General features: G+C 44.7%; 1 protein-coding gene across 1 annotated transcript in view; it reads right to left on the bottom strand.

Annotated features, from left to right (window-relative positions):
- The window catches only part of DNAH12 (dynein axonemal heavy chain 12), a 111,291-nt gene that overhangs the window by 44,958 nt on the left and 40,591 nt on the right, over positions 1-25,742 (bottom strand). The window contains exons 12-29 of the mRNA XM_069736676.1: positions 24,916-25,094; positions 24,548-24,683; positions 18,317-18,442; positions 17,882-18,016; positions 15,984-16,177; positions 13,832-14,081; positions 13,338-13,523; positions 11,955-12,155; positions 11,503-11,697; positions 11,101-11,222; positions 9,997-10,279; positions 9,623-9,742; positions 8,135-8,291; positions 5,485-5,657; positions 5,205-5,357; positions 4,871-5,110; positions 2,920-3,165; positions 1,889-2,008 (exon numbers count right to left, since the gene is read on the bottom strand). Of these exons, the coding sequence (XP_069592777.1) occupies positions 1,889-2,008; positions 2,920-3,165; positions 4,871-5,110; positions 5,205-5,357; positions 5,485-5,657; positions 8,135-8,291; positions 9,623-9,742; positions 9,997-10,279; positions 11,101-11,222; positions 11,503-11,697; positions 11,955-12,155; positions 13,338-13,523; positions 13,832-14,081; positions 15,984-16,177; positions 17,882-18,016; positions 18,317-18,442; positions 24,548-24,683; positions 24,916-25,094 (3,216 nt within the window). The remainder of the gene's footprint in view (positions 1-1,888; positions 2,009-2,919; positions 3,166-4,870; positions 5,111-5,204; positions 5,358-5,484; positions 5,658-8,134; positions 8,292-9,622; positions 9,743-9,996; positions 10,280-11,100; positions 11,223-11,502; positions 11,698-11,954; positions 12,156-13,337; positions 13,524-13,831; positions 14,082-15,983; positions 16,178-17,881; positions 18,017-18,316; positions 18,443-24,547; positions 24,684-24,915; positions 25,095-25,742) is intronic.

Here is a 25,742-nt window from a genome sequence, read left to right as displayed (position 1 = left end):
TCATTGAAGGTACGTGAGCCCCCTTACCTCTTGTGCCCCTGTGCGGCTGCCCAGGTGGAACTAATGGGACCGGACGATAAGTGACAGGGTCATGTAACCCAATCCCAAAGCAGTGGATCAGGATCTGGTGATTTTCATGGGATTGGTCTACCACCTACTGTGTATGGGGCTCCTGGCTGTCCCCCGAAAGTATGTAACCCAATCCCAAAGCAGTGGATCAGGATCTGGTGATTTTCATGGGATTGGTCTACCATCTACTGTGTATGGAGGTCTCCTGGCTGTCCCCCGAAAGTATGTAACCCAATTCCGAAGCAGTGGATCAGGATCTGGTGATTTCGATGGGATTGGTCTACCATCTACTGTGTTTGGAGGGCTCCTGGCTGTCCCCCGAAAGTATATAACTCAATTCCGAAGCAGTGGATCAGGATCTGGTGATTTCGATGGGATTGGTCTACCATCTACTGTGTTTGGAGGGCTCCTGGCTGTCCCCCGAAAGTATATAACTCAATTCCAAAGCAGTGGATCAGGATCTGGTGATTTCGATGGGATTGGTCTACCATCTACTGTGTATGGAGGTCTCCTGGCTGTCCCCCGAAAGTATATAACTCAATTCCAAAGCAGTGGATCAGGATCTGGTGATTTCGATGGGATTGGTCTACCATCTACTGTGTATGGAGGTCTCCTGGCTGTCCCCCGAAAGTATATAACTCAATTCCAAAGCAGTGGATCAGGATCTGGTGATTTCGATGGGATTGGTCTGCCACCTACTGTGTATGGGGGCCTCCTGAATGTCCCCGAAAGTATGTAACCCAATTCCGAAGCAGTGGATCAGGATCTGGTGATTTTCATGGGATTGGTCTGCCATCTACTGTGTATGGAGGGCTCCTGGCTGTCCCCCGAAAGTATGTAACCCAATTCCGAAGCAGTGGATCAGGATCTGGTGATTTTCCTGAGATTGGTCTACCACCTACTGTGTATGGAGGTCTCCTGGCTGTCCCCCGAAAGTATGTAACCCAATTCCGAAGCAGTGGATCAGGATCTGGTGATTTCGATGGGATTGGTCTGCCATCTACTGTGTTTGGAGGGCTCCTGGCTGTCCCCCGAAAGTATGTAACCCAATTCTAAATGAGTGGATCAGGATCTGGTGATTTTGATGGGACTGGTCTGCCATCTACTGTGTATGGAGGGCTCCTGGCTGTCCCCCGAAAGTATGTAACCCAATTCCAAAGCAGTGGATCAGGATCTGGCGATTTCGATGGGATTGGTCTGCCATCTACTGTGTGTGTTGGGGTCTCCTGACTGAGCATGTTGGGGGACATAAGAATCGGACAGTTGGAATTGAATCACCCAATCCTTTGTTTCCGATCCCGAAATGAGCAGCTGCCACATGATTCTGGTGGTGACTCTCTCATAGAGAAAACAGAAGGGTTCCTGAATATGGAGGAGCCAGGAACTATGACGTACATCCTAAAGATAGCTGGCCGGCTAAATAGGACCTATCTCTTACCATTAATATGTAATTTTATTACCTGATGTAAATGACGCTGTTCTCCTGAATCCGGCATTGTTTTTCTTGTGTTCCTGCGCCTCTGCGTTCCTGAGATATGGCCGCTTTATATCAATCTAGTTAATTGGTTTTAAAAGCCAAGTGGGCGTGGTCACCAAGTCCTCTCTATGGGAGTCTTCAGGAAAACCATGCCCAGTTGGCTTAAAAGTCTTGATTTACACAAAGGGAGGAGAGTGACAGATGTCAGGAATGGAGAGGAGCAGGAAGAAAAGAAAAAACAACTCCGGATTCAGGAGAACAGCGACATTTACATATTTATAGTGAGTGACAAGTTCTCTTCAAGTCTTGGAAAATCCCTTTAAGACACTTATATTTTTATACCTTATAGTCGGCTTCTGGAAGCTGAATGCCAGGGAACAGGTCACTGGTAATCCCATTAAACAGAGGAATATCATGAGACAAAAATTTGGGCTCGTTTACATCTTTAATTGACCGTAAAAGCTAAAAAGAATGAAAAATAATTAGATGAAAAAATAATTCATATACAATATGACATCAAACTATATTAAAAAGGAGCAGTCAGTCCTTGTGGTACGTCTGTGTTAGTAAAGAATAGTCTTCTCCATAAAATAAGCTTTACAATATAGTTTTAAGAAAATATTTTTATCATTCCTCTGTTATACCTCTTGGAAATGTATGTATTAATTATATTTCATGTATATAGGGGACAATCCTATACAATCTGCGCATTGTATTAAAGAGCTGGTGAAAACCAAATTTTTAATAAAATCCAATTGCAAAAAATGATTTTTTGCCTAAAATACATGTGTTTAAGTTAAAAATCAAAACCGTCCCAAAAGATGAACAACCCCTTTAGGCTACACGTTAAACAACTATAGTTTTTATATTTTTGCACTGATGAGATCTAAGGCTACGTTCACACTAGCGTTGCGCCGCCCTGCGTCGGCGACGCAACGCGCGACGCACGAAAAAACGCGCACAAACGCACGCAAAAACGCGCGCGTTTTGCGACGCGTGCGTCGTTTTTTGACGAGAATCGGACGCACAGAAAATGCAACTTGTTGCATTTTCTTGCGTCCGACGCTAGCGTCGTAAACGACGCAAGTGTCAAAAAACGCCACCCAAAAAACGCACGCGTCCCCTATGTTAAACATAGGGGCGCGTCGCCGCTGCGTCGCCGGCGCAACAGCGACGCACATTGGCGGAACGCCAATGTGAACGTAGCCTAACAAGCCAGGAACAGCAACGTGCTGGAATTATTGATAAGTCTCTGTCTGCTATTCTACACTCAGACATCTCTCATTTTTGTGATTTGGGATCCAAATGCCTCTCGATAAGATGGTAATGCTATCCTATAGGAGATGTGAAGTATCCAACATCTCGGAACTTACGAGAATATCTTCATTTTCATGGGGGAATTTCAACTTCAGATTCCCAGCAGCGATCAGCACGGCCTTCACTGCACGCATCCCATAATCATAGTGGAACTGGGATGAGAGCTGCTCCGAGCACAGCCGGTAAGTCATGACGATCTTCACCGAGAGAGGCTTAGCGTGCAGAAAACCGTAAGAATACAGGGAGATCTCTGCAATCAGGGCATAGTTGGGGACCATCATGGCTACAGTCCGGAAAAGAACCTGAAATGCGCAAACCAGATGAGTCAGCCAACAAATGAAACTAAATGACTGTAAACCCATGATGTCCATTTACACTAACCTCCACCCCAAACCCAAAAGTTATGCATCTATTCTGCAGCAAAGGAAAGTCATGCAAGGTGTGGGTAAAGGGATATCCCCATCTCCAAAATCCTATCCCAATTTGTAGTAGGTGTAATAATAATAATATCAGCAAATACCTCCAATTAAAAATGTAGTATAGTTCTTCTGATTCACTATGACACTTACCCCATGTGCAGGACAATGCAGTAGCTTAGGTATCCATGGCTATGACCACTCATAATAACAGTTAGTTATTTGCTAGTGGTCGTAACCATGGATAACGAAGCTACTGCAATGCCCTGCACATGGGGTAAGTGACATAATGAATCAGAAGAACTATACTACATTTTTAATTGGAGGTATTTACTATTATTACCCCTACTACATATTGGGATGGGATTTTGGAGATGGGGATATCCCTTTAACAGTTTCCAAATCTCTCGCTCTCTGCTGCGTCCATTTTGGAAAAGAGGAGAATGGGCCATCAATGTTATGGAGGCTGCAGAAAGGAGGGAATCAGGAGTTGTGATTATACATGGGAAATGTACAATCACATATAGGTTCGGGGGTGAATAGTCACTTTGATGAAATCTTACATTTGTTTTGTAAACCTACATCTTTTTTACAGTTTACAGGAAAGTTTGTGAACCCCTCAAAAATGTCTGTACTACTGCACAAATGTGGGGCATCTGTGGCACTTTGGACGGGTCCTATATACCATATTATGGGTAAGCTATAAATTCTATTTCCATTTAATTGTTGTTATTGCTGCATTACTGTGACCGTTAGAGTCCGCACTATATGCACTTTACCTTCAGCCTGAGAATCTAGGCTTTATGTTTTGGGCCTATTGCTGGCCCTTCCAATTAGCTACCATATAACCTGTTATTATTCCATCTTGCCATTGTCTGTACTTGGGTACTATCCTTTTTTGATCATACCCTCAGATATTACATGTCTTTATTTCAATTTATGTTTTTTTATTTTTTGAAATTGTAAATATTTTCAATAAAAATTATATTTTAATTTACATATTTTTCAGTGGTGTGTTTGGATACTTTGTATCCGTTGTATTGAATCTAAAACTGCATCAGTCTGCGAGGTCACAAAGGAACTCAAGGTAACCTCTAAGCAACTAAAGGCCTCATATTAGCTAATATTAATGTTCATAAGTCTACAAGAATGGTGAGCATGGCAGGATTGCAAGGAGAAACTCTATGCGCTCTAAAATTCCATTGCTAAAACTCACCTGGACAAGCCAGGAGGCAACTGGTACAATGTTTTGTGGACGGATGAGACAAAAATAAAGATTTTTGGCTTAAATGAGAAGCAATATTTTTGCAGACAGGAAAAAAAAAACAGTTCAGGAAGAATAAACATAAAGTTTTGGAATAGCCGGTTAATAGTCCAGACCTTAATTCTATAGAAATGTTGTGTAAAGACATGATGGGAGCAGTCCATGGGAAACAACCCACCAACGTGACGTTGCTTTGTAGGGAGGAATGGGCTAAAATTTCTCCAAGACAATTTGCAGGACTAATCAACAATTATTGGAAACGTTTAGATGAAGTTATTGCAGCAGAAGGAGGTCACACCAGATACAGAAAGCACTGGGACCCTTTACCTTGAGGTTATCCGGCAGCTCGGAACGTCCCGCATAGCCAGGATTCATGGTAATGGCTACAAAGCAATTTGGGTTAAGCTTCAGTTCTGTTCCTTCGAAGTTGAACATGTCCATCTTCGTCTGTATGGCTCTCTGGATGCAGAGAATCTGTTGTGCCACCACGGACAACACCTCCAGCTCAATACGGTTAAACTCATCAAAACATGCCCATGCTCCCGATGATGCCAGCCCTTTGAAAAACTAAAAAAATATATATTTAATGGAAAGATGTCAGCTAAACCTCGGTTGGAGTCTGCTTATTATCAACAGTGGAGCAGCTTATCACTGTATGTACCTTCGACATTGCTATGTAGTCCAAGCCATCAGAGCAGTTAAAGACCACACACTGCACGGCCAGCGCTTTGGCCAAATCTTTGGTGGTCTCGGTTTTTCCTGTACCAGCCGGACCTTCTGGAGCTCCACCCAGGTTTAGATAAAAAGCACCGATCTACCAGTATAACATGAAAGAACCGGTAAGAAATGGCAATAAACTTGTTAATAAGTTTCATTATATTTTTCCTTCCCGGTATCACACAAGTCAAAAGGTTTTCCGAGCACAAGGCATCACATCCTACCAGAGTCCGGTAGCATCTGTCAGTGAGCGGAGTAATGACCAGGCGTGGAGAGTTGCCCAGGTACTCATAGGCGTACTTCACATTGCAGTTGATGATTCGCACTCTCGCATTCTCATTCTCCCAGTAATAGCGGAGTTGGGCAAGCCACTGGAAGTCTGTTTCATGGGAGACTCCTGAGGAATGTAGGAGAAGAAAGTCAACTTCTAAATCATTGCAGGACTACAAGGAAGAATTTCTGAAGTGAAGACAAATGCACAAACAGTATAGGACAAAACTGCGAATCACTGAATTCCACTTCTTCATTCAGTCCCATTTCCCCCGATGTCTAACCTCCGTTCCCCAGCCCCAGTGTAAAACATATATGCCCTCATTCCACGGTGTATAATATCCAGCATCTCACCCACAGTGTATAACATCCATGCCCTCATTCCACGGTGTATAACATCCAGCCCCCCAGCCCCGATGTACAACATCCAGCCCCTCGCCCCTGGTTAATAACATCCATCCCTTTCCCCCCGGTGTATAACATCCGTCTCCTAGCCCCTATGTATAACATCCGAACCCTTGCACCTGGTGTCTAATATCCGTCTCCTTACTCCCCATGTATAACATCCAGCCCCTCGCCCCCGGTGTCTAACATCCGTACCCTCGCCCCCGGTGTCTAACATCTGTCTCCTTAGCCCTGGTGTAGATCATCCGTCATCTTGTCCACGTTGTATAAGATCATACCTCTTGCCTCCGGTGTATAACATTCGGCCCCTCTCCCCTGGTGTATAATATCAAGCTTCTCGCTCCTGTTGTATAACATTTATCCCCTAGCCCCAGTGTATACCATTCAGCCCCTCCTCACCGGTGAATAACATCCAGCCCCTCCCTCCGGTGTATAACATCCAGCCCCTTCCCCAGTGTATAACATCCAGCCCTTCACCCCGGTGTATAACATCCAGCCCCTCCCCCAGTGTATAACATCCAGCCTCTTTCCCAATGTATAACATCCAGCCCCTCCCCCAGGGTATGACATCCAGCCCCTCCCCTGATGTATAACATCCAGCCCCTTCCCCAGGGTATAACATCTAGCCCCTCCCCTGATGTATAACATCCAGCCCCTCCCCCAGTGTATAACATCCAGCCCTTCACCCCGGTGTATAACGTCCAGCCCCTCCCCTGATGTATAACATCCAACCCCTCCCCCTGATGTATAGCATCCAGCCCCTCCCCCAGTGTATAACATCCAGCGCCTCCCCACCGGTGTATAACATTCGGCCACTCCCCACCGGTGTATAACATTCGGCCCCTCCCCCAGTGTATAACATCCAGCCCCTCCCCACCGGTGTATAACATTCGGCCCCTCCCCCAGTGTATAACATCCAGCCCCTCCCCACCGGTGTATAACATCCAGCCCCTCCCCCAGTGTATAACATCCAGCCCCTCCCCACCGGTGTATAACATCCAGCCCCTCCCCAGTGTATAACATCCAGCCCCTCCCCACTGGTGTATAGCATCCAGCCCCTCCCCCAGTGTATAACATCCAGCCCCTCCCCACCGGTGTATAACATCCGGCCCCTTCCCAGGTGTGTGCTGTTACTAATACGTGACATATAGGCGGGGCAGAGCTCCCTTATACCGGCGCGGTCCTGTAATAGGAGCCACCGGGGTACCAAGTCCGTTCATGACATTTCTTCCTCCTAAATCTTCGCTATCACCTGTGAGTGATATTACTGAGAGATGAAATGAACCGCAGCAACTCAGCCACGAAATGGAGACCCTGTAATGTTACAGAGCGAGGAGCCGAGTGCTGAGGGGCACAGGACAGAAAAGTCACCAGCGCTCTGCTGACTCCAGAACTGCAGAGTACAAATGACCTCTGGAATTAACATCAGCACAAACACTGTGCCCCGCTGGAGCTTCATGGCAGAGCAGCTACATGCAGCCTTACATCACCAAGCACCATGTGAGCGTCGGATGGAGTAGTATAAAGCCGCCACCACTGGACTCTGAAGGAAACGTGTTCTGTGCAGTGATGGATCACACTTCTCTATTCGGCATCTGATGGAGGAGTCTGGGTTTGGTGCATGCCACGAGAACATTACTCCCTGACGGCATTGTGCCCGTTGTACAGTTTGGTGGTGGAGGAGGTATGGCCTTGTTTTTAGGGGTTTATCTAGGGTCGTGAGCTCCAATGAAACAATCTCTTAATGCGTCAGCAAACGACATCTTAAACAATTGTAGCTTCCAACCCTATGGGAATCGGTAGGTAAGTTTGCTGTGGAAGAACATGACTGTTTCACGCACAACCCCAACCTCAACCCCACTAAACACCTGTGTGATGGTCTAGACCAGAGACTGTGAGCCCGGCCTCTACCCAACATCAGGGTCTGACCTCACAAATGCTCTTCTGGATAAAGGGGCAAAAATTCATACAGATCCCTCCAAAATCTTGTAGGAAACCTTCCCGGAAGAGTGGGAGCTGTTGCAGCTGCAGAGGGACCGACTCCATACTAGTAAACTGTCTATAGATTTAGAATAGGATGCCACAAAAGCTCCTGTAGGTGTAATATGGAGGGGACCCGACACCTTAGTCCATGTAGTGGAGAGTACAGAAACATATTGTATTGGAAACCTTCATTCCATGAAAAATTTTTGCACGAACCTGTTTCGATCATTTCCATGACCACGTCACGAGCGTGCACATCTATGGTGACGAGAGCTCCCAATGTCGTACGTGTCTGCTTGGACAATTTGCCTCGCACAAGCTCAACGATATCATTTAGCTGAAGCTGCAGCTTATCGTAGTAATTTTTCAGGCCCTAAAAGAAGGATGTAACGGTCAAATCATAAAATCATTTGCAGAAACACACACAGAACATACATATGACAAGTGAGCTGAAATATACACAAATTATAAGCCTGGACCCTAAAGTGAGAACTCCAGACCACGCAGTCACTTTTTATGTATGAAGGAATTTTTCAACATATCTTTATAGAAGTTGGAGCTCAAATACCCGGCTGTGTCTCACAAACTATAAAACTCTGTCACAGCAACCAGCAGGGAGAAGTCAATGTATAAGGATTAATTTTATGCAGGTACTATGGCAAATTCCATACAATGTCCTCCCTTAGTGGAAGATATGACGAGAGTAAAGATGAGCAAATCGATTTCCAGTGGCCAGGTCAGTAGTCCACAGCCGCAGGACCGGAGCCCTGTGAACCTGCCGGCATCCCTGGACTCCGCTTTTGATTTGTTGGCTTGACGCGATGTCATAGTTGTGTCCAACTGCAACCCCCAGGACTGGTAACATACAGAAGAGAACCCCTGAGCAAGACCAGTACACGGGCCCTTCAACTGCAACCCCCAGGGCTAGTCACATACAGAAGAGGACCCTTGAACAAGACCAGTATATGAGCCCTTCAACTGCAACCCCCAGGGCTGGTCACATACAGAAGAGAACCCCTGAGCAAGACCAGTACATGGGCCCTCCAACTGCAACCCCCAGGACTGGTCACATACAGAAGAGGACCCCTGAGCAAGACCAGTACACGGGCCCTTCAACTGCAACCCCCAGGGCTGGTGACATACAGAAGAGGACCCCTGAGCAAAAACAGTACATGATCCCTTCAACTGCAACGCCCAGGGCTGGTGACATACAGAAAAGGACCCTTGAGCAAGACCAGTATATGAGCCCTTCAACTGCAACCCCCAGGGCTGGTGACATACAGAAGAGGACCCCTGAGCAAGACCAGTATATGAGCCCTTCAACTGCAACCCCCAGGGCTGGTCACTTACAGAAGAGGACCCCTGAGCAAAAACACTACGTGGGCCCTTTGCAGTTTCATAATGTACCATGGCATAAGCTGCTTGCATCTTTTGATGTGGATGTGGCCCCCTTACCTCTTGGGCTTCTGTGTGGCTGCACAAGTGGCACCATTGGTATGTCCGCCCCAGACAGCCCCTATAAGCTGTGTCCCTGGGTATGACTGTCTATCAGCAGGAGAACTGATTAATTCTGTCTACTAATATATATATATATATATATATATATATATATATATATATATATATATATATATATAAATATATATATATATATATATATATATATATGTATTGAAGCACACTTGATGGAGCCTTGTACCGTACCTCTGGGCCACTGCCGATAGCTTCATGCACGTCACTTGTCCAGAACATCTGAGACACACAGAGCACGACCTGTCCGGGCCATTCTCTGACCCAGTCTTTTCTTGCAGTCTCAGGGTATGCCTTAAAAAAAGTTACATTACATTGACAAAAACATTTAAGAGAGAGACAACCTTACAAATATTGCCCAGCAAATGCAATTCTACCATTTGCAGCGTCACCCCTAAGAAGATCAACTACCCAGCTCCATTGTAGGAGATACATATACATCATCCACAAATCATTCACTGCTGCCAAGTAATCAGTTATAACTGTAGAAATATAAAAGTACTAGATTGGTTCCAATGAAGGCTTTTTGTCTGTAGGTAGATCCGTACCATTCGCGACCGAGCAATAACATCATGAACGCTCCTTAACATGACATCTTCCACTTGGATGAGCCACTTCTCCACGGCCCCCCGAGCCTCAGAGGTGGAGATGGTCTGGATGAGTTCTACACGTTCCCCCTCGGTGCTGTACATGGCTTTGATATCCAGGTTAGGAAGGAACTCCAGTTTTGCGATCCCTTCAAAGCACTTCTTTAGATGTGGCTGGACCCGCAGAGGATCTTTAGTCTCCGAGAGAATTTCTAACATTTCGTCGTTGGACAGGAAGAAAAAGCTATAACAAAAAATGTCATTAAATCATTGAGTCAGGCACCATGTCTGTGTGAGAACCTAGAAAAGCAAAGCGTAACAGTAAAGATTCAGCCACTTTTACCAATACCTAGAGAACTATTATTAATTAGACTAATAACACATAGGGTGCAGGAGATGAATGTTGGGCAAATCTGATATTGGTGGAACCGGCCGACTATCTAATGTGTTCTAAAGGTTCTCATATACAATGGATGAAAGTAGGTCAAACCTGACAATTGCAGGAAGACCAGCCTACCCACTGATGGGGTATGGGGTCTCCCAACTCTCCCCCAATAGAGGATGTGAGGGCCGTAAGGATAGGGCAGTTGGAATATCAATACCCGGTATACTTCCCGATGTGTCCGGCACCGGCTTTCTCCTCTTTCCCCATTAAAAACACAGAATATGTGAGAGTCAGATGACAGGTATCTCATGAGTATGGTCAGCTTAAGGGGGCTATCCAGGTTTGAGGACTTTTTTTTTTTACTTAAATGCGAGTATTTGCAGGTTAAAATCATTATTGCAATTCAGTTCTATTAAAAATATTGCACCGTTTGGCCTTTCCAGGCTCTTTGTTTCCCACACATTCAGCTTTGATGTGGTCTGTGGTCATAAATCGGCTAATAAAAAGAAAAAAACGATAAAAAGCCCATTTTGCAACCAACAATAACCAGCGCAACGCAGAGTCTACAGACAAAAATCAGTACAAAAATGTTAATGAAACCCAATTACAAAAATGATTTAAAAAAAAAAAAACACTTTAAGGAGTATACAGAATCATTGCAACAAGTGAAAGGACTATACCGTGGGAAAAAAAGCCTCTTCTTCTCCAGATAGGCATTCAGACCTTTCATGATTTTATCCAGAAGCACGTTGCTGTCCTGAAGTTTTTCCAGAAGTCCGGTCAGAGAAGTCGCACTTAAAACCTAAAACAAAGCAGACAGCCTACAAGTAAGATTAGATTATATAGTTCTATAGACGGGAAAAAGGGCACGTTCATCCAATATTGTACCCATAGATCATATCAAACATATTAAAACCTTTTTGGATAGAAAATGGAAGATGCAGAATGGCGCACGAGTTGTGGAAATGCAGATATCCGTGTGATGGAAGTATCAGGAGCTTCTAGAAGAACCTGGACAACGTCGGATTACTTCAAGATGGCCGTACTTTCTTGTATCAATCCACTATGAAGCATCGATTTACCTTCGGATCTTTAACGCAATGTTTCATGATCTCTCTCCAGTTTCTGTCCACGGTCTGGAATAATCGTCCTTCTTCAGGCATTTGCTGCATGATGTCCTCAGAAGAGAAGATGGGGTCTAGATAAAGCCACTGGGCCTGCACCTTCAGCCATTCATCAATGGTTTCCTGGATCCTTATCAGTCGTTCCTCCCATTCCTTAAAGGAGGAGAGTAAAAAGTTAATAGAAAGTCTAATTACATATAATATCAAAATTTTGATAATATGCAAATGATGGAGAAAAAAGTCCAATCATTTTAGAAGATGTTGGACATTTGTAGGCAAAGTTTAGTGAGATTCCTTGATGCTATCCCCATTACATGTACTATATGTAAGCTGGAGCCGCGTGTAACTTTAGCCTCGGAGCTCCTAATGAAACCTTAGCGTCTGCTAATAAGCAAGTGAATATTTTATACCTTGATTTCTTTCTCATAGGGCTTGATGAAAGGCGATCCCCTCATCGTCTGAGTCTTCACAATTTGGTCATCCAGAGTGGTTTGGATTTCATCCACTGCTGATAGAATAGAAACCCCAGATTCTCGATAGGGACTAGTATTAAAGGATATGGAGTCCCACATTTCTTCCATGGTATGCATTGCTTTCTCCAGGGAAAACTCCTAATAAGAAAACACAGAAACATTTCGCTAGTAGCAGATTCCTCTTTCCTCTGACCTCTGCCACCAGGGGATAGTGAGGCGGGTTTCATTCACATTAGATCGTTGGCTGATTTAGTCGACTTTTATCCTTAGTAGATGCAAGCTTTAGGTTGGTCATTAAGGCTACCCAACAGCTCTCTCTCCCACCCCATCTCTCAAAATACACATGCATGGTCATCTGATCTGAGCATGCATGTCCTGTACATGAAAAGTAGAGTAAGCTGATTTCAGCCTCTAAAAAAAGTTTATATGGTCACACTCTTGAGGCAACCAAAGGCGAAACGGTCACACTCTTGAGAAATCCACTGGCGACACAGTCATACTCTTGAGATATACACTGGCAAAACTGCCACACTTGTTAGATAACCAATGACAAAACTATCATACTCTTGAGATAGCCACTTGCGAAACTGTCACACTCTTGAGATAGCATTTGAGAAACAGTCGCACTCTTGAGATAGCGTCTGGCGAAACTGTCACACTCTTGAGATAGCCACTGGCGAAACTGTCACACTCTTGAGATAGCCACTGGCGAAACTGTCACACTCTTGAGATAGCCACTGGTGAAACTATCACGCTCTTGAGAGAGCCACTGGCAGAACTGTCACACTCTTGAGATAGCCACTGGTGGAACTGTCCCACTCTTGAGATAGCCACTGGTGAAACTATCACGCTCTTGAGATAGCCACTGGTGAAACTATCACGCTCTTGAGAGAGCCACTGGCAGAACTGTCACACTCTTGAGAGAGCCACTGGTGGAACTTCCACACTCTTAAGATAGCCACTGGTGAAACCTGCACACTCTTGAGATAGCCACTGGTGGAACTTCCACACTCTTGAGATAGCCACTGGCGGAACTGTCACACTCTTGAGATAGCCACTGGCAGAACTGTCACACTCTTGAGATAGCCACTGGTGAAACTTCCACACACTTGAGATAGCCACTGGTGAAACTTCCACAAAACCACTTGCAAAACTGCTAAAATTTAAAAAGCTCAAGCGCTTATCCATGAGAGCTGTCGGCTTTTTTAACTCAATTTTTCTTCATTTTTTTTTTTCAGTTTTCCATTCATTGTTATTAATTTCAAACACAGGATATTATTTTCGACCTCTGATACACATTTATTAGACAAAGATGCTTACCTTACTAGCCGCCGCACTAATCTGCTCAAACTGGTCTAAGTACGGATCCAAGCTCAGCTTCAGAACCTTCCTCAGGCTGGTGCCAGAATTTGGAGTGAGGTCATAGCCAACTATCTCAGACATCTGGAGCCAATGTCGGGTTCTGATTCCTGGGTTGCAAAGGATGCTCACCAGAGGGATATATTCCTGCAAAGAAGTCAATCAAAATCAGTGTCCAGGGATTTCAGCCACAAAAATTAATTAAAGGGCTATCCTCATCCTCATAGATATTGTAAAAACAAGCACTTTTGCAATTTACTGCTTCTTAAAATGGGCAGCCATTCCGGAGATAGTAACACTTTTCTTTTGTTTATAGATCGTTGCCTAGGAGACCGACCACCACTGCTGTCTGGCTAGTAAGCACTGTGCTGAAGTTGGCTGGGATTAGGAGGTAACAGCTCGCTCCAGCAAACCTGGCCCAGATTACTGCTATATCCATTATTTCATGCACCTACCTTAAAGGCCTTGATTTGCTCGGTGATGGCAGAACACATGAGAACTATGCGGCTTTCCTTCTTCTCCTCGTCCACCGTATCCTTATCTTCAGACAGTGTTCGGTGTTGAGCCGCCTTTTTCTTCTCCTCTTCTAACTTCTTCTGCTTCTGCTGAAAATACTTCATCATCTTGTAGACTTCACGGAAAAATTCATCCACCTCTGCTTCCATGCTTTCTCCGTTCAGGTCAAGGAAAGCACCGTCGATCCACCTGGAAGCATGAGGTTTCTTCAAGTAACATTTTGATAAATTTCATGTTTTTAATCTACAAATCACTGAGTTCTATAAGGTAAAACACTTCCTCAGGTCATCTACAACCCCTGGCAAAAATTATGGAATCATGAAAAACAAACCCTCCAACACATCGCTAGTATTTTGTTGCACCACCTCTGGCTTTTCTAACAGCTTGCAGGCTCTGAGGCCTGGACTAATGAGGGTCACACAGGACTCTTCATCAATCTGGCTCCATCGTTCTCTGATTGCTGTCCCCAGATCAGCTTTGCAGGTTGGATTCTTGTCATGGACCATTTTCTTCAACTTCCACCAAAGATTTTCAATTGGATTGAGATCCGGACTATTTGCAGCCATGACATTGACCTTATGTGTCTTTTTTCCAAGGAATGTTTTCACAGTTTTTCCTCTATGGCAGGATGCATTATCATCTTGAAAAATGATTTCATCATCCCCAAACATCCTTTCAATTGATGGGATAAGAAAAGAATCCAAAATATCAACATAAACTTGTGCATTTATTGAAGATGCAATAACGGCCATCTCCCCAGTGCCTTTACCTGACATGCAGCCCCATACCATCAATGACTATGGAAATTTGCATGTTCTCTTCAGGCAGTCATCTTTATAAATCTCATTGGAACGGGACCAAACAAAAGCGCCAGCATCATCACCTTGCCCGATACAGATTCGCGAGTCATCACTGAATATGACTTTCATCCAGTCATCCGCAGTCCACGATTGCTTATCCATAGCCCATTGTAACCTTGTTTTTTCTATTTAGGTGTTAATGATGGCTTTCGTTTAGCTTTTCTGTATGTAAATCCCATTTCCTTTAGGCAGTTTCTTACAGTTCGGTCACAGACATTGACTCCAGTTTCCACCCATTCGTTCCTCATTTGTTTTGTTGTGCATTTCCTGTTTTGGAGACATATTGCTTTAAGTTTCTGGTCTTGAGGCTTTGATGTCTTCCTTGGTCTACCAGTATGTTTGCCTTTAACAACCTTCCCATGTTTGTAGGTATTCGGTCCAGATTTTAGACACAGCTGACCTGACTGTGAACAACTAACATCTTTTGCAACATTGTCTGATGATTTATCCTCTTTTAAGAGTTTGATAATTCTCTCCTTTGTTTCAATTGACATCTCTCGTGTTGGAGCCATGATTCATGTCAGTCCACTTGGTGCAACAGCTCTTCAAGGTGTGATCACTCCTTTTTAGATGCAGACTAACGAGCAAATCTAATTTGATGCAGGTGTTATTTTTGGGTATGAAAATTTGCAGGGTGATTCCATAATTTTTTCCTCAGAATTGAGTGACTCCATAATTTTTCCCCTATGCTTGGATAAAAAGTAAATGACTGACTACCACATTTTTTGTTCTTGATTTCTTTTAGTGTTTCTTAAAGCCAGAAAGTTGCCATTTGAAATTACTTTAGTTTTGTGCCATGTCTGTGATCTGCTTTTTTTCTACAAAATTAAACAACTGAATGAACATCCTCCAAGGCCGGTGATTCCATCATTTTTGTCAGGGGTTGTATTACTGTCTATGCTGCTTTTTTCTCTTCTACATCTACGCCTATTTTATTTTTCTTAAAGGGGTTGTCCCATAATGTTTAATCACCTATCCACAAGGTCGTTGATAAATGTCTGATCGCTGGGAGTCAGAATGCAGGAGCCCCCAGAAGGTTTGAAAAATGGGGTTCTAGAAACAGCTTTGTGAATGAAGCATGTGTGCATCTGTGTGAGAGGTGGTCACGCATGCGCATGATTATCAGCTTATCTAAATGTGCCAATTACTCTCCACATCAAATAACGTATGGTGTTAATAAATTAAGGTATGTCAAGAGTTAACTCAGAAATCCCCAACAGGGTGCACATACTTTTTTTCAGTTTTCTGCCATTTGTAAATCAGTGCAAAAAGTTTCTGGTAAGGTTCGATGTTGACTTTTGCAGAATCCAGCTGAGGGTATGTAGTAAGATCCCATTTATACAGGGCTTCTTCTTTGTTAATATAAGACACCGCCTCCTCTGCGTCTGCTATTCGCTTCTGTACAGTCCTCACATCTGTCACGTACTGAAACCAGACAGAAGAAACACGGATAAATAAAGGGTTAAAAGGACTGCGTCCATTAAAGAACGTGAGTTCTACATTCACAAGTTACAGTATGAGACGGACTCCTGACCGCTGCTTCCTTCACGTCTGCACTTTACTTCTCGATTACAGAATACAGACTTCTATATTCTCCACTTTATAGACCGCTTATGTCAGAGGTGTAATTCCAAAAGGTGCTAACGCATTTCAGGCCTAGTGGACACAAGAGTTTCAGGTCTACTGAAGGCAACGCATTTCAGGCCTATTGGACACAATGCATTTCAGGCCTAGTGGACGCAACACATTTCAGGCCTATTGGACGCAACGCATTTCAGGCCTAGTGGACGCAACGCATTTCAGGCCTATTGGACAAAGCATTTCAGGCCTACTGGACACAACGCCTTTCAAGCCTAGGGGACGCAACGCATTTCAGGCCTAGTGGACGCAACGCATTTCAGGCCTATTGGACAAAGCATTTCAGGCCTACTGGACACAACGCATTTCAAGCCTAGGGGACGCAACGCGTTTCAGGCCTAGTGGACGCAGCGCATTTCAGGCCTCTTGGACAAAGCATTTCAGGCCTACTGGATACAACGCATTTCAAGCCTTGGGGACGCAACGCATTTCAGGCCTATTGGACAAAGCATTTCAGGCCTACTGGACACAACGCATTTCAAGCCTAGGGGACGCAACGCGTTTCAGGCCTAGTGGACGCAACGCATTTCAGGCCTCTTGGACAAAGCATTTCAGGCCTACTGGAAACAACGAATTTCAAGCCTAGGGGACACAACGCATTTCAGGCCTATTGGACAAAGCATTTCAGGCCTACTGGACACAACGCATTTCAAGCCTAGGGGACGCAACGCATTTCAGGCCTATTGGACACAACGCATTTCAGGCCTATTGGACAAAGCATTTCAGGCCTAGTGGACGCAATGCATTTCAAGCCTAGGGGACGCAACGCATTTCAGGCCTATTGGACACAGCGCGTTTCAGGCCTAGTGGACACAACGCGTTTCAGGCCTAGTGGACCCTTTTATACACTGGTCCACTAGGACCTGCCTTTGTTTGACTGCACTTCAGGTTAAGCACCAGAGACTGCCTCTATAAAGACTGTTCCGACTGATAATGATGTTCAGTCGGGTTTATGCTTTTTTCATAGGTTTTTTTTGCACAGCAAAAATAATTCTGCAGTCCCCTGTGTAACTACAGTGAGTGCTGAGGTTGCAGTTGCACTTGGAGCTAAGGAGGTGCCCAAAAGCTCTCTTTGGCTCATATAAGAAGACCACTACTATTAAAGACCTGCAATAGTTGGGGGCCCTGAAGGAGATTTTGCATTGAAGCCCACAAGCTTCAGGTTACACTATTGTTTGTAGTATCAATATTCTTAGGATTTCAAAAAAGGTAACAAAAAAAAAAACATTTAAAAAAAGCCTAAAGCAATTCTAAACCGGAGTTAGGGAGCATTTTACGGCTTCATAGGAACGCTCGTTTAAGGAAAATTGTGCAGTATAAACAGGCTGCCGATCACCGAAGAATGAGCTAAACACTTGTTCGTTGGGTGAAAGGATCTTTTGTGTTGCACAATAAGATCATTGATCTCGGCAATGCATTGTCTTGGGTAAAAAGGTACAAATATGAGAATAGGAAGAGGGAAAACTATAACAGAGCCCATGATTATCATACCTGCTGCATCATGTCCAGCTCAGAGCATTCTGCAAATTCTTCCATCCGACGCGAGAGTTTCTCCAGTTCCAGCATAAGCTTCTCTCTTTTCCCCAGCAGCTCGCCCTCTCCTTTACGCTTGGCGTTTTCAATCAGCTTTTAGATAGGAACAGTTATCGAAAAACGCTGTTAGAATAAACATATGTCGCACCTGTGCATTATGGATGTCCCTACACCCATTCCCTTTATCCTCTCCCATTCAACCGGTACTAACTATGTAACTATCTACATTTTCTGATGATAAACTAAAAACTAGTATAAAAATAAAAATGTATTTAATTCATATAACGCAATCTCAAAATACAAAGCTGTGCCACACTATTATTGGAAGCAGGAGGAGCTATTAAACCCACCGCTGGCACCTGAGACCCCATTTTCAGAAATGAACCCACATACCTGGTCATTTTCATCAAACACTGGGTTGATATTTTTTGGCCAGAGTAACACTGTTGAGTTCAGGGCGATATCTTCAGGTAAAAATAAATGAACATCTAGAAGATAATTCATCCTCCGCTGACACTCCTGAAATAAAAAAAATGAAAATCACAGTGTACAGATGTATCTAGCATCTACAATCCCAGGGTTTGCCGATCCAATTATATCTTTTCCAAAAACCGCTTAGGTTATAAAATTATACTGTTGCTCCACAACTCCGGCTCCCCCACATTGGTTTGTGTTTTCCCTGCTCTATCTGGACATGTGATTTCTGTAGCCAATCACTAGCTGTAGCCGGTTACAACTGTAGTCTGTGATAGGCTGCAGCAATCACATGATGCTGTTGGGAGAGCTCTGTTATGGCTGGCAATCAGGCAACACAGCGTGCAGTAATCAGCGCACATACAGAGATCTGGCAATAACCAAAAACAATAGGACGAGCTCTGAGACGTGGAATCTCTGTAGACTGCAGTACCTGATCTATCCTCACACAACTATAAGCAGCAGTGGATTGCGCCTATCACTACCTATGCAACTCGGCACTGCCTGAGGAGCTGACTAGCCTGAAGATAGAAATACAAGCCTGACTTACCTCAGAGAAATACCCCAAAGGAATAGGCAGCCCCCCACATATAATGACTGTTAGCAAGATGAAAAGACAAACGTAGGAATGAAATAGATTCAGCAAAGTGAGGCCCGATATTCTAGACAGAGCGAGGATAGCAAAGAGAACTATGCAGTCTACAAAAAACCCTAAAACGAAAACCACGCAAAGGGGCAAAAAGACCCACCGTGCCGAACTAACAGCACGGCGGTGCACCCCTTTGCTTCTCAGAGCTTCCAGCAAAAGTTAAAAGCAAGCTGGACAGAAAAAAACAGAAAACAAACTAGAAGCACTTATCTAGCAGAGCAGCAGGCCCAAGGAAAGATGCAGTAGCTCAGATCCAACACTGGAACATTGACAAGGAGCAAGGAAGACAGACTCAGGTGGAGCTAAATAGCAAGGCAGCCAACGAGCTCACCAAAACACCTGAGGGAGGAAGCCCAGAGACTGCAATACCACTTGTGACCACAGAAGTGAACTCAGCCACAGAATTCACAACAGTACCCCCCCCTTGAGGAGGGGTCACCGAACCCTCACCAGAACCCCCAGGCCGACCAGGATGAGCCACATGAAAGGCACGAACAAGATCTGGGGCATGGACATCAGAGGCAAAAACCCAGGAATTATCTTCCTGAGCATAACCCTTCCATTTGACCAGATACTGGAGTTTCCGTCTAGAAACACGAGAATCCAAAATCTTCTCCACAATATACTCCAATTCCCCCTCCACCAAAACAGGGGCAGGAGGCTCCACAGATGGAACCATAGGTGCCACGTATCTCCTCAACAACGACCTATGGAATACATTATGTATGGAAAAGGAGTCTGGGAGGGTCAGACGAAAAGACACCGGATTGAGAATCTCAGAAATCCTATACGGACCAATAAAACGAGGTTTAAATTTAGGAGAGGAAACCTTCATAGGAATATGACGAGAAGATAACCAAACCAGATCCCCAACACGAAGTCGGGGTCCCACACGGCGTCTGCGATTAGCGAAAAGCTGAGCCTTCTCCTGGGACAAGGTCAAATTGTCCACTACCTGAGTCCAGATCTGCTGCAACCTGTCCACCACAGAATCCACACCAGGACAGTCCGAAGACTCAACCTGTCCTGAAGAGAAACGAGGATGGAACCCAGAATTGCAGAAAAATGGAGAGACCAAGGTAGCCGAGCTGGCCCGATTATTAAGGGCGAACTCAGCCAACGGCAAAAATGACACCCAATCATCCTGGTCAGCGGAAACAAAACATCTCAGATATGTTTCCAAGGTCTGATTGGTTCGTTCGGTCTGGCCATTAGTCTGAGGATGGAAGGCCGAGGAGAAAGATAGGTCAATGCCCATCCTACCACAAAAGGCTCGCCAGAACCTCGAGACAAACTGGGAACCTCTGTCAGAAACAATATTCTCAGGAATGCCATGTAAACGAACCACATGCTGGAAGAACAAAGGCACCAAATCAGAGGAGGAAGGCAATTTAACCAAGGGCACCAGATGGACCATTTTAGAAAAGCGATCACAGACCACCCAAATGACCGACATTTTTTGAGAAACGGGAAGGTCAGAAATGAAATCCATCGAAATATGTGTCCAAGGCCTCTTCGGGACCGGCAAGGGCAAAAGCAACCCACTGGCACGTGAACAGCAGGGCTTAGCCCTAGCACAAATTCCACAGGACTGCACAAAAGCACGCACATCCCGTGACAGAGATGGCCACCAGAAGGATCTAGCAACCAACTCCCTGGTACCAAAGATTCCTGGATGACCGGCCAGCACCGAACAATGAAGTTCAGAGATAACTTTACTAGTCCACCTATCAGGGACGAACAGTTTCTCGGCCGGACAACGATCAGGTTTATTAGCCTGAAATTTCTGCAACACTCTCCGCAAATCAGGGGAGATGGCAGACACAATGACTCCTTCCTTGAGGATACTCGCCGGCTCAGATAACCCCGGAGAGTCGGGCACAAAACTCCTAGACAGAGCATCCGCCTTCACATTTTTAGAGCCCGGAAGGTATGAAATCACAAAATCAAAACGAGCAAAAAATAACGACCAACGGGCCTGTCTAGGATTCAAGCGCTTGGCAGACTCAAGATAAGTAAGGTTCTTATGATCAGTCAATACCACCACGCGATGCTTAGCACCCTCAAGCCAATGACGCCACTCCTCGAATGCCCACTTCATGGCCAGCAACTCTCGGTTGCCCACATCATAATTACGCTCAGCAGCAGAAAATTTCCTGGAAAAGAAAGCACATGGTTTGAACACTGAGCAACCAGAACCTCTCTGTGACAAAACCGCCCCTGCACCAATCTCAGAAGCATCAACCTCGACCTGGAACGGAAGAGAAACATCAGGTTGACAACACAGGGGCACAGCAAAAACGACGCTTCAACTCCTGAAAAGCTTCCACGGCAGCAGAAGACCAATTAACCAAATCAGCACCCTTCTTGGTCAAATCGGTTAATGGTCTGGCAATGCTAGAAAAATTACAGATGAAGCGACGATAAAAATTAGCAAAGCCCAGGAATTTCTGCAGACTTTTTAGAGATGTCGGCTGAGTCCAATCCTGGATGGCCTGAACCTTAACCGGATCCATCTCGATAGTAGAAGGGGAAAAGATGAACCCCAAAAATGAAACTTTCTGCACACCGAAGAGACACTTTGATCCCTTCACGAACAAGGAATTAGCACGCAGTACCTGGAAAACCATTCTGACTTGCTTCACATGAGACTCCCAATCATCTGAGAAGATCAAAATGTCATCCAAGTAAACAATCAAGAATTTATCCAGATACTCACGGAAAATGTCATGCATAAAAGACTGAAAAACAGATGGAGCATTGGCAAGTCCGAACGGCATCACCAGATACTCAAAATGACCCTCGGGCGTATTAAATGCCGTTTTCCATTCATCTCCCTGCCTGATTCTCACCAGATTATACGCACCACGAAGATCAATCTTAGTAAACCAACTAGCCCCCTTAATCCGAGCAAACAAGTCAGAAATCAATGGCAAGGGATACTGAAACTTAACAGTGATCTTATTAAGAAGGCGGTAATCAATACACGGTCTTAGCGAACCATCCTTCTTGGCTACAAAAAAGAACCCTGCTCCCAATGGTGACGACGATGGGCGAATATGTCCCTTCTCCAGGGACTCCTTCACATAACTGCGCATAGCGGTGTGTTCAGGTACGGACAAATTAAATAAACGACCCTTAGGGAATTTACTACCAGGAGTCAAATCGATAGCACAATCACAATTCCTATGTGGAGGTAGGGCATCAGACTTGGACTCTTCAAATACATCCTGAAAGTCAGACAAGAACTCTGGGATGTCAGAAGGAATGGATGACGAAATAGACAAAAATGGAACATCACCATGTACTCCCTGACAACCCCAGCTGGTTACCGACATAGAGTTCCAATCCAATACTGGATTATGGGTTTGTAGCCATGGCAACCCCAACACGACCACATCATGCAAATTATGCAGTACCAGAAAGCGAATAACTTCCTGATGTGCAGGAGCCATGCACATGGTCAGCTGGGCCCAGTACTGAGGCTTATTCTTGGCCAAAGGTGTAGCATCAATTCCTCTCAACGGAATAGGACACCGCAAAGGCTCCAAGAAAAATCCACAACGTTTAGCATAATCCAAATCCATCAGATTCAGGGCAGCGCCTGAATCCACAAACGCCATGACAGAATACGATGACAAAGAGCACATTAAGGTAATGGACAAAAGGAATTTGGACTGTACAGTACCAATAACGGCAGAGCTATCGAACCGCCTAGTGCGTTTAGGACAATTAGAAATAGCATGAGTAGAATCACCACAATAGAAACACAGTCTGTTCAGACGTCTGTGTTCTTGCCGTTCTACTTTAGTCATAGTCCTGTCGCACTGCATAGGCTCAGGTTTACTCTCAGGCAGTACCGCCAGATGGTGCACAGATTTACGCTCGCGCAAGCGACGACCGATCTGAATGGCCAAGGACATAGACTCATTCAAACCAGCAGGCATAGGAAATCCCACCATTACATCCTTAAGAGCTTCAGAGAGACCCTTTCTGAACAAAGCCGCTAGTGCAGATTCATTCCACAGAGTGAGTACTGACCACTTCCTAAATTTCTGACAATATACTTCTACATCATCCTGACCCTGGCATAAAGCCAGCAGATTTTTCTCAGCCTGATCCACTGAATTAGGCTCATCGTAAAGCAATCCCAGCGCCTGGAAAAATGCATCAACATTACTCAATGCAGAATCTCCTGGTGCAAGAGAAAACGCCCAGTCCTGTGGGTCGCCGCGCAAAAAAGAAATAATAATCAAAACCTGTTGAATAGGATTACCAGAAGAATGAGGTTTCAAGGCCAAAAATAGCTTACAATTATTTCTGAAGCTCAGGAACTTAGTTCTGTCACCAAAAAACAAATCAGGAATCGGAATTCTTGGTTCTAGCATCGATTTCTGATCAATAGTATCTTGAATCTTTTGTACATTTACAACGAGATTATCCATTGAGGAGCACAGAGCCTGAATATCCATGTCCACAGCTGTGTCCTGAAGCACTCTAATGTCTAGGGGAAAAAAAAGACTGAAGACAGAGCTAAGAAAAAAAAATGATGTCAGGATTTCTCTTTTCCCTCTATTGGAAATCATTGGTGTGGCTCCTTGTACTGTTATGGCTGGCAATCAGGCAACACAGCGTGCAGTAATCAGCGCACATACAGAGATCTGGCAATAACCAAAAACAATAGGACGAGCTCTGAGACGTGGAATCTCTGTAGACTGCAGTACCTGATCTATCCTCACACAACTATAAGCAGCAGTGGATTGCGCCTATCACTACCTATGCAACTCGGCACTGCCTGAGGAGCTGACTAGCCTGAAGATAGAAATACAAGCCTGACTTACCTCAGAGAAATACCCCAAAGGAATAGGCAGCCCCCCACATATAATGACTGTTAGCAAGATGAAAAGACAAACGTAGGAATGAAATAGATTCAGCAAAGTGAGGCCCGATATTCTAGACAGAGCGAGGATAGCAAAGAGAACTATGCAGTCTACAAAAAACCCTAAAACGAAAACCACGCAAAGGGGCAAAAAGACCCACCGTGCCGAACTAACAGCACGGCGGTGCACCCCTTTGCTTCTCAGAGCTTCCAGCAAAAGTTAATAGCAAGCTGGACAGAAAAAAACAGAAAACAAACTAGAAGCACTTATCTAGCAGAGCAGCAGGCCCAAGGAAAGATGCAGTAGCTCAGATCCAACACTGGAACATTGACAAGGAGCAAGGAAGACAGACTCAGGTGGAGCTAAATAGCAAGGCAGCCAACGAGCTCACCAAAACACCTGAGGGAGGAAGCCCAGAGACTGCAATACCACTTGTGACCACAGAAGTGAACTCAGCCACAGAATTCACAACAGAGCTCATCACTAGAAGATGGAGGGGGACTGGTAAGTATAGCTAGTATGACATGACCTATATGAAAAAAATACATCTTAAACAAAACACAAGAAATATCGGAATAATCCTTCACATTATAAACTAATTATACCCAGGGACGTACGTACAGCAATTCGGGATTTTAGCTCCACCAGGCTTTTATTCTTCGCCTGCTCCACAAATGCAATCTCCTCTATGACATCTTCAGTAGTTTCGGGAACCTTTAATGCTTGTTCTTTGATTTTCTCAAATTCCTTGCAGATCCTAAGATTATTACATATACGGGATTATACACTGGAAGGTGACCATATTTTGTAGCATCATAAGTAAAGTAATGCGAGATTCATAACTTTTATTGTAGCATCATCATCTATATCTGACTGGATGAACTCATAGCAGAAGTAGCACTTGACTTCGAACCCAAGGGCCCGTGAATGGCACATGGTAGGTAGGGGCCCATTACAGATTGAAGGAGGGAATCCAGGATTTTACTCACTCTTCGTTCTCCAATCTGTGGTTTGTCACCAGTCTATCCAGTAATATATTAGCAAAACTTTTTGCTTTGTCGGCCAGGCCTTGCTTTAAGTCATCGCAGTCGAGGTGGACCATCGTGAAGTAAGCGCGGGTGGGCAGTCCCATGATATCTCTGGCCAGGGTGTGAAATTGTTCTATAAACTGAAATACAAACCGTTGATATGAATCAGTCTCGTTTACCCTTGAGATTTCTGATTTGACCCTCAAGCATTATCCAGATCGTGGGATTGGTTAGGAAGCGCCACTCGCTCTGTGGGACACTATTGATTTTAATGGGAATGGCAAAAAAATGATTCCTGCTGCACAACTTAGTCCTTGCTGCTGCGTCCCCCGTCACTCCCCGACTACAGCTGATGTTGGGGCACCCTTACTGTCAAGGGACCCTTCCAATGAACCAAAGGAAGTCCCCAAACTGCTGCTATAAAGGTAAATTCCTACATTGACATCCATGGTTGATATCTCGTAAAAATGTTTCTACCTTGAAAAACTAAACTTTTTATGTGCCGGTCGTTATATGCAAATTAGTGTTGGCATCTTATGACTGCCGGTAATCTTGCTGGTGTCCTGCTTGCTTGGGCATGTGTAATTAAGCATAACACACCAAACCCGGGTATCCTGGGCTCTGCTTCCTTCCACCTCGGTCCGCTGCCCTCTGTTGTGCTCCACGTTGGGTTTTGCAGGTGGCCAGTGTGAATCAGAGACGTCATCTCCCCAATCCTGTTTAAGGACCTAAACTAGGACACACACCTGGGTCTTAGGATTGAGGTTTTAGGCTTTTGTTTGGTGTGC

This window comes from Ranitomeya imitator, chromosome 8 (genome assembly GCF_032444005.1).
Source record: "Ranitomeya imitator isolate aRanImi1 chromosome 8, aRanImi1.pri, whole genome shotgun sequence".
NCBI lineage: Eukaryota > Metazoa > Chordata > Amphibia > Anura > Dendrobatidae > Ranitomeya > Ranitomeya imitator.
This window is presented reverse-complemented; position numbering and strand designations above follow the sequence as displayed.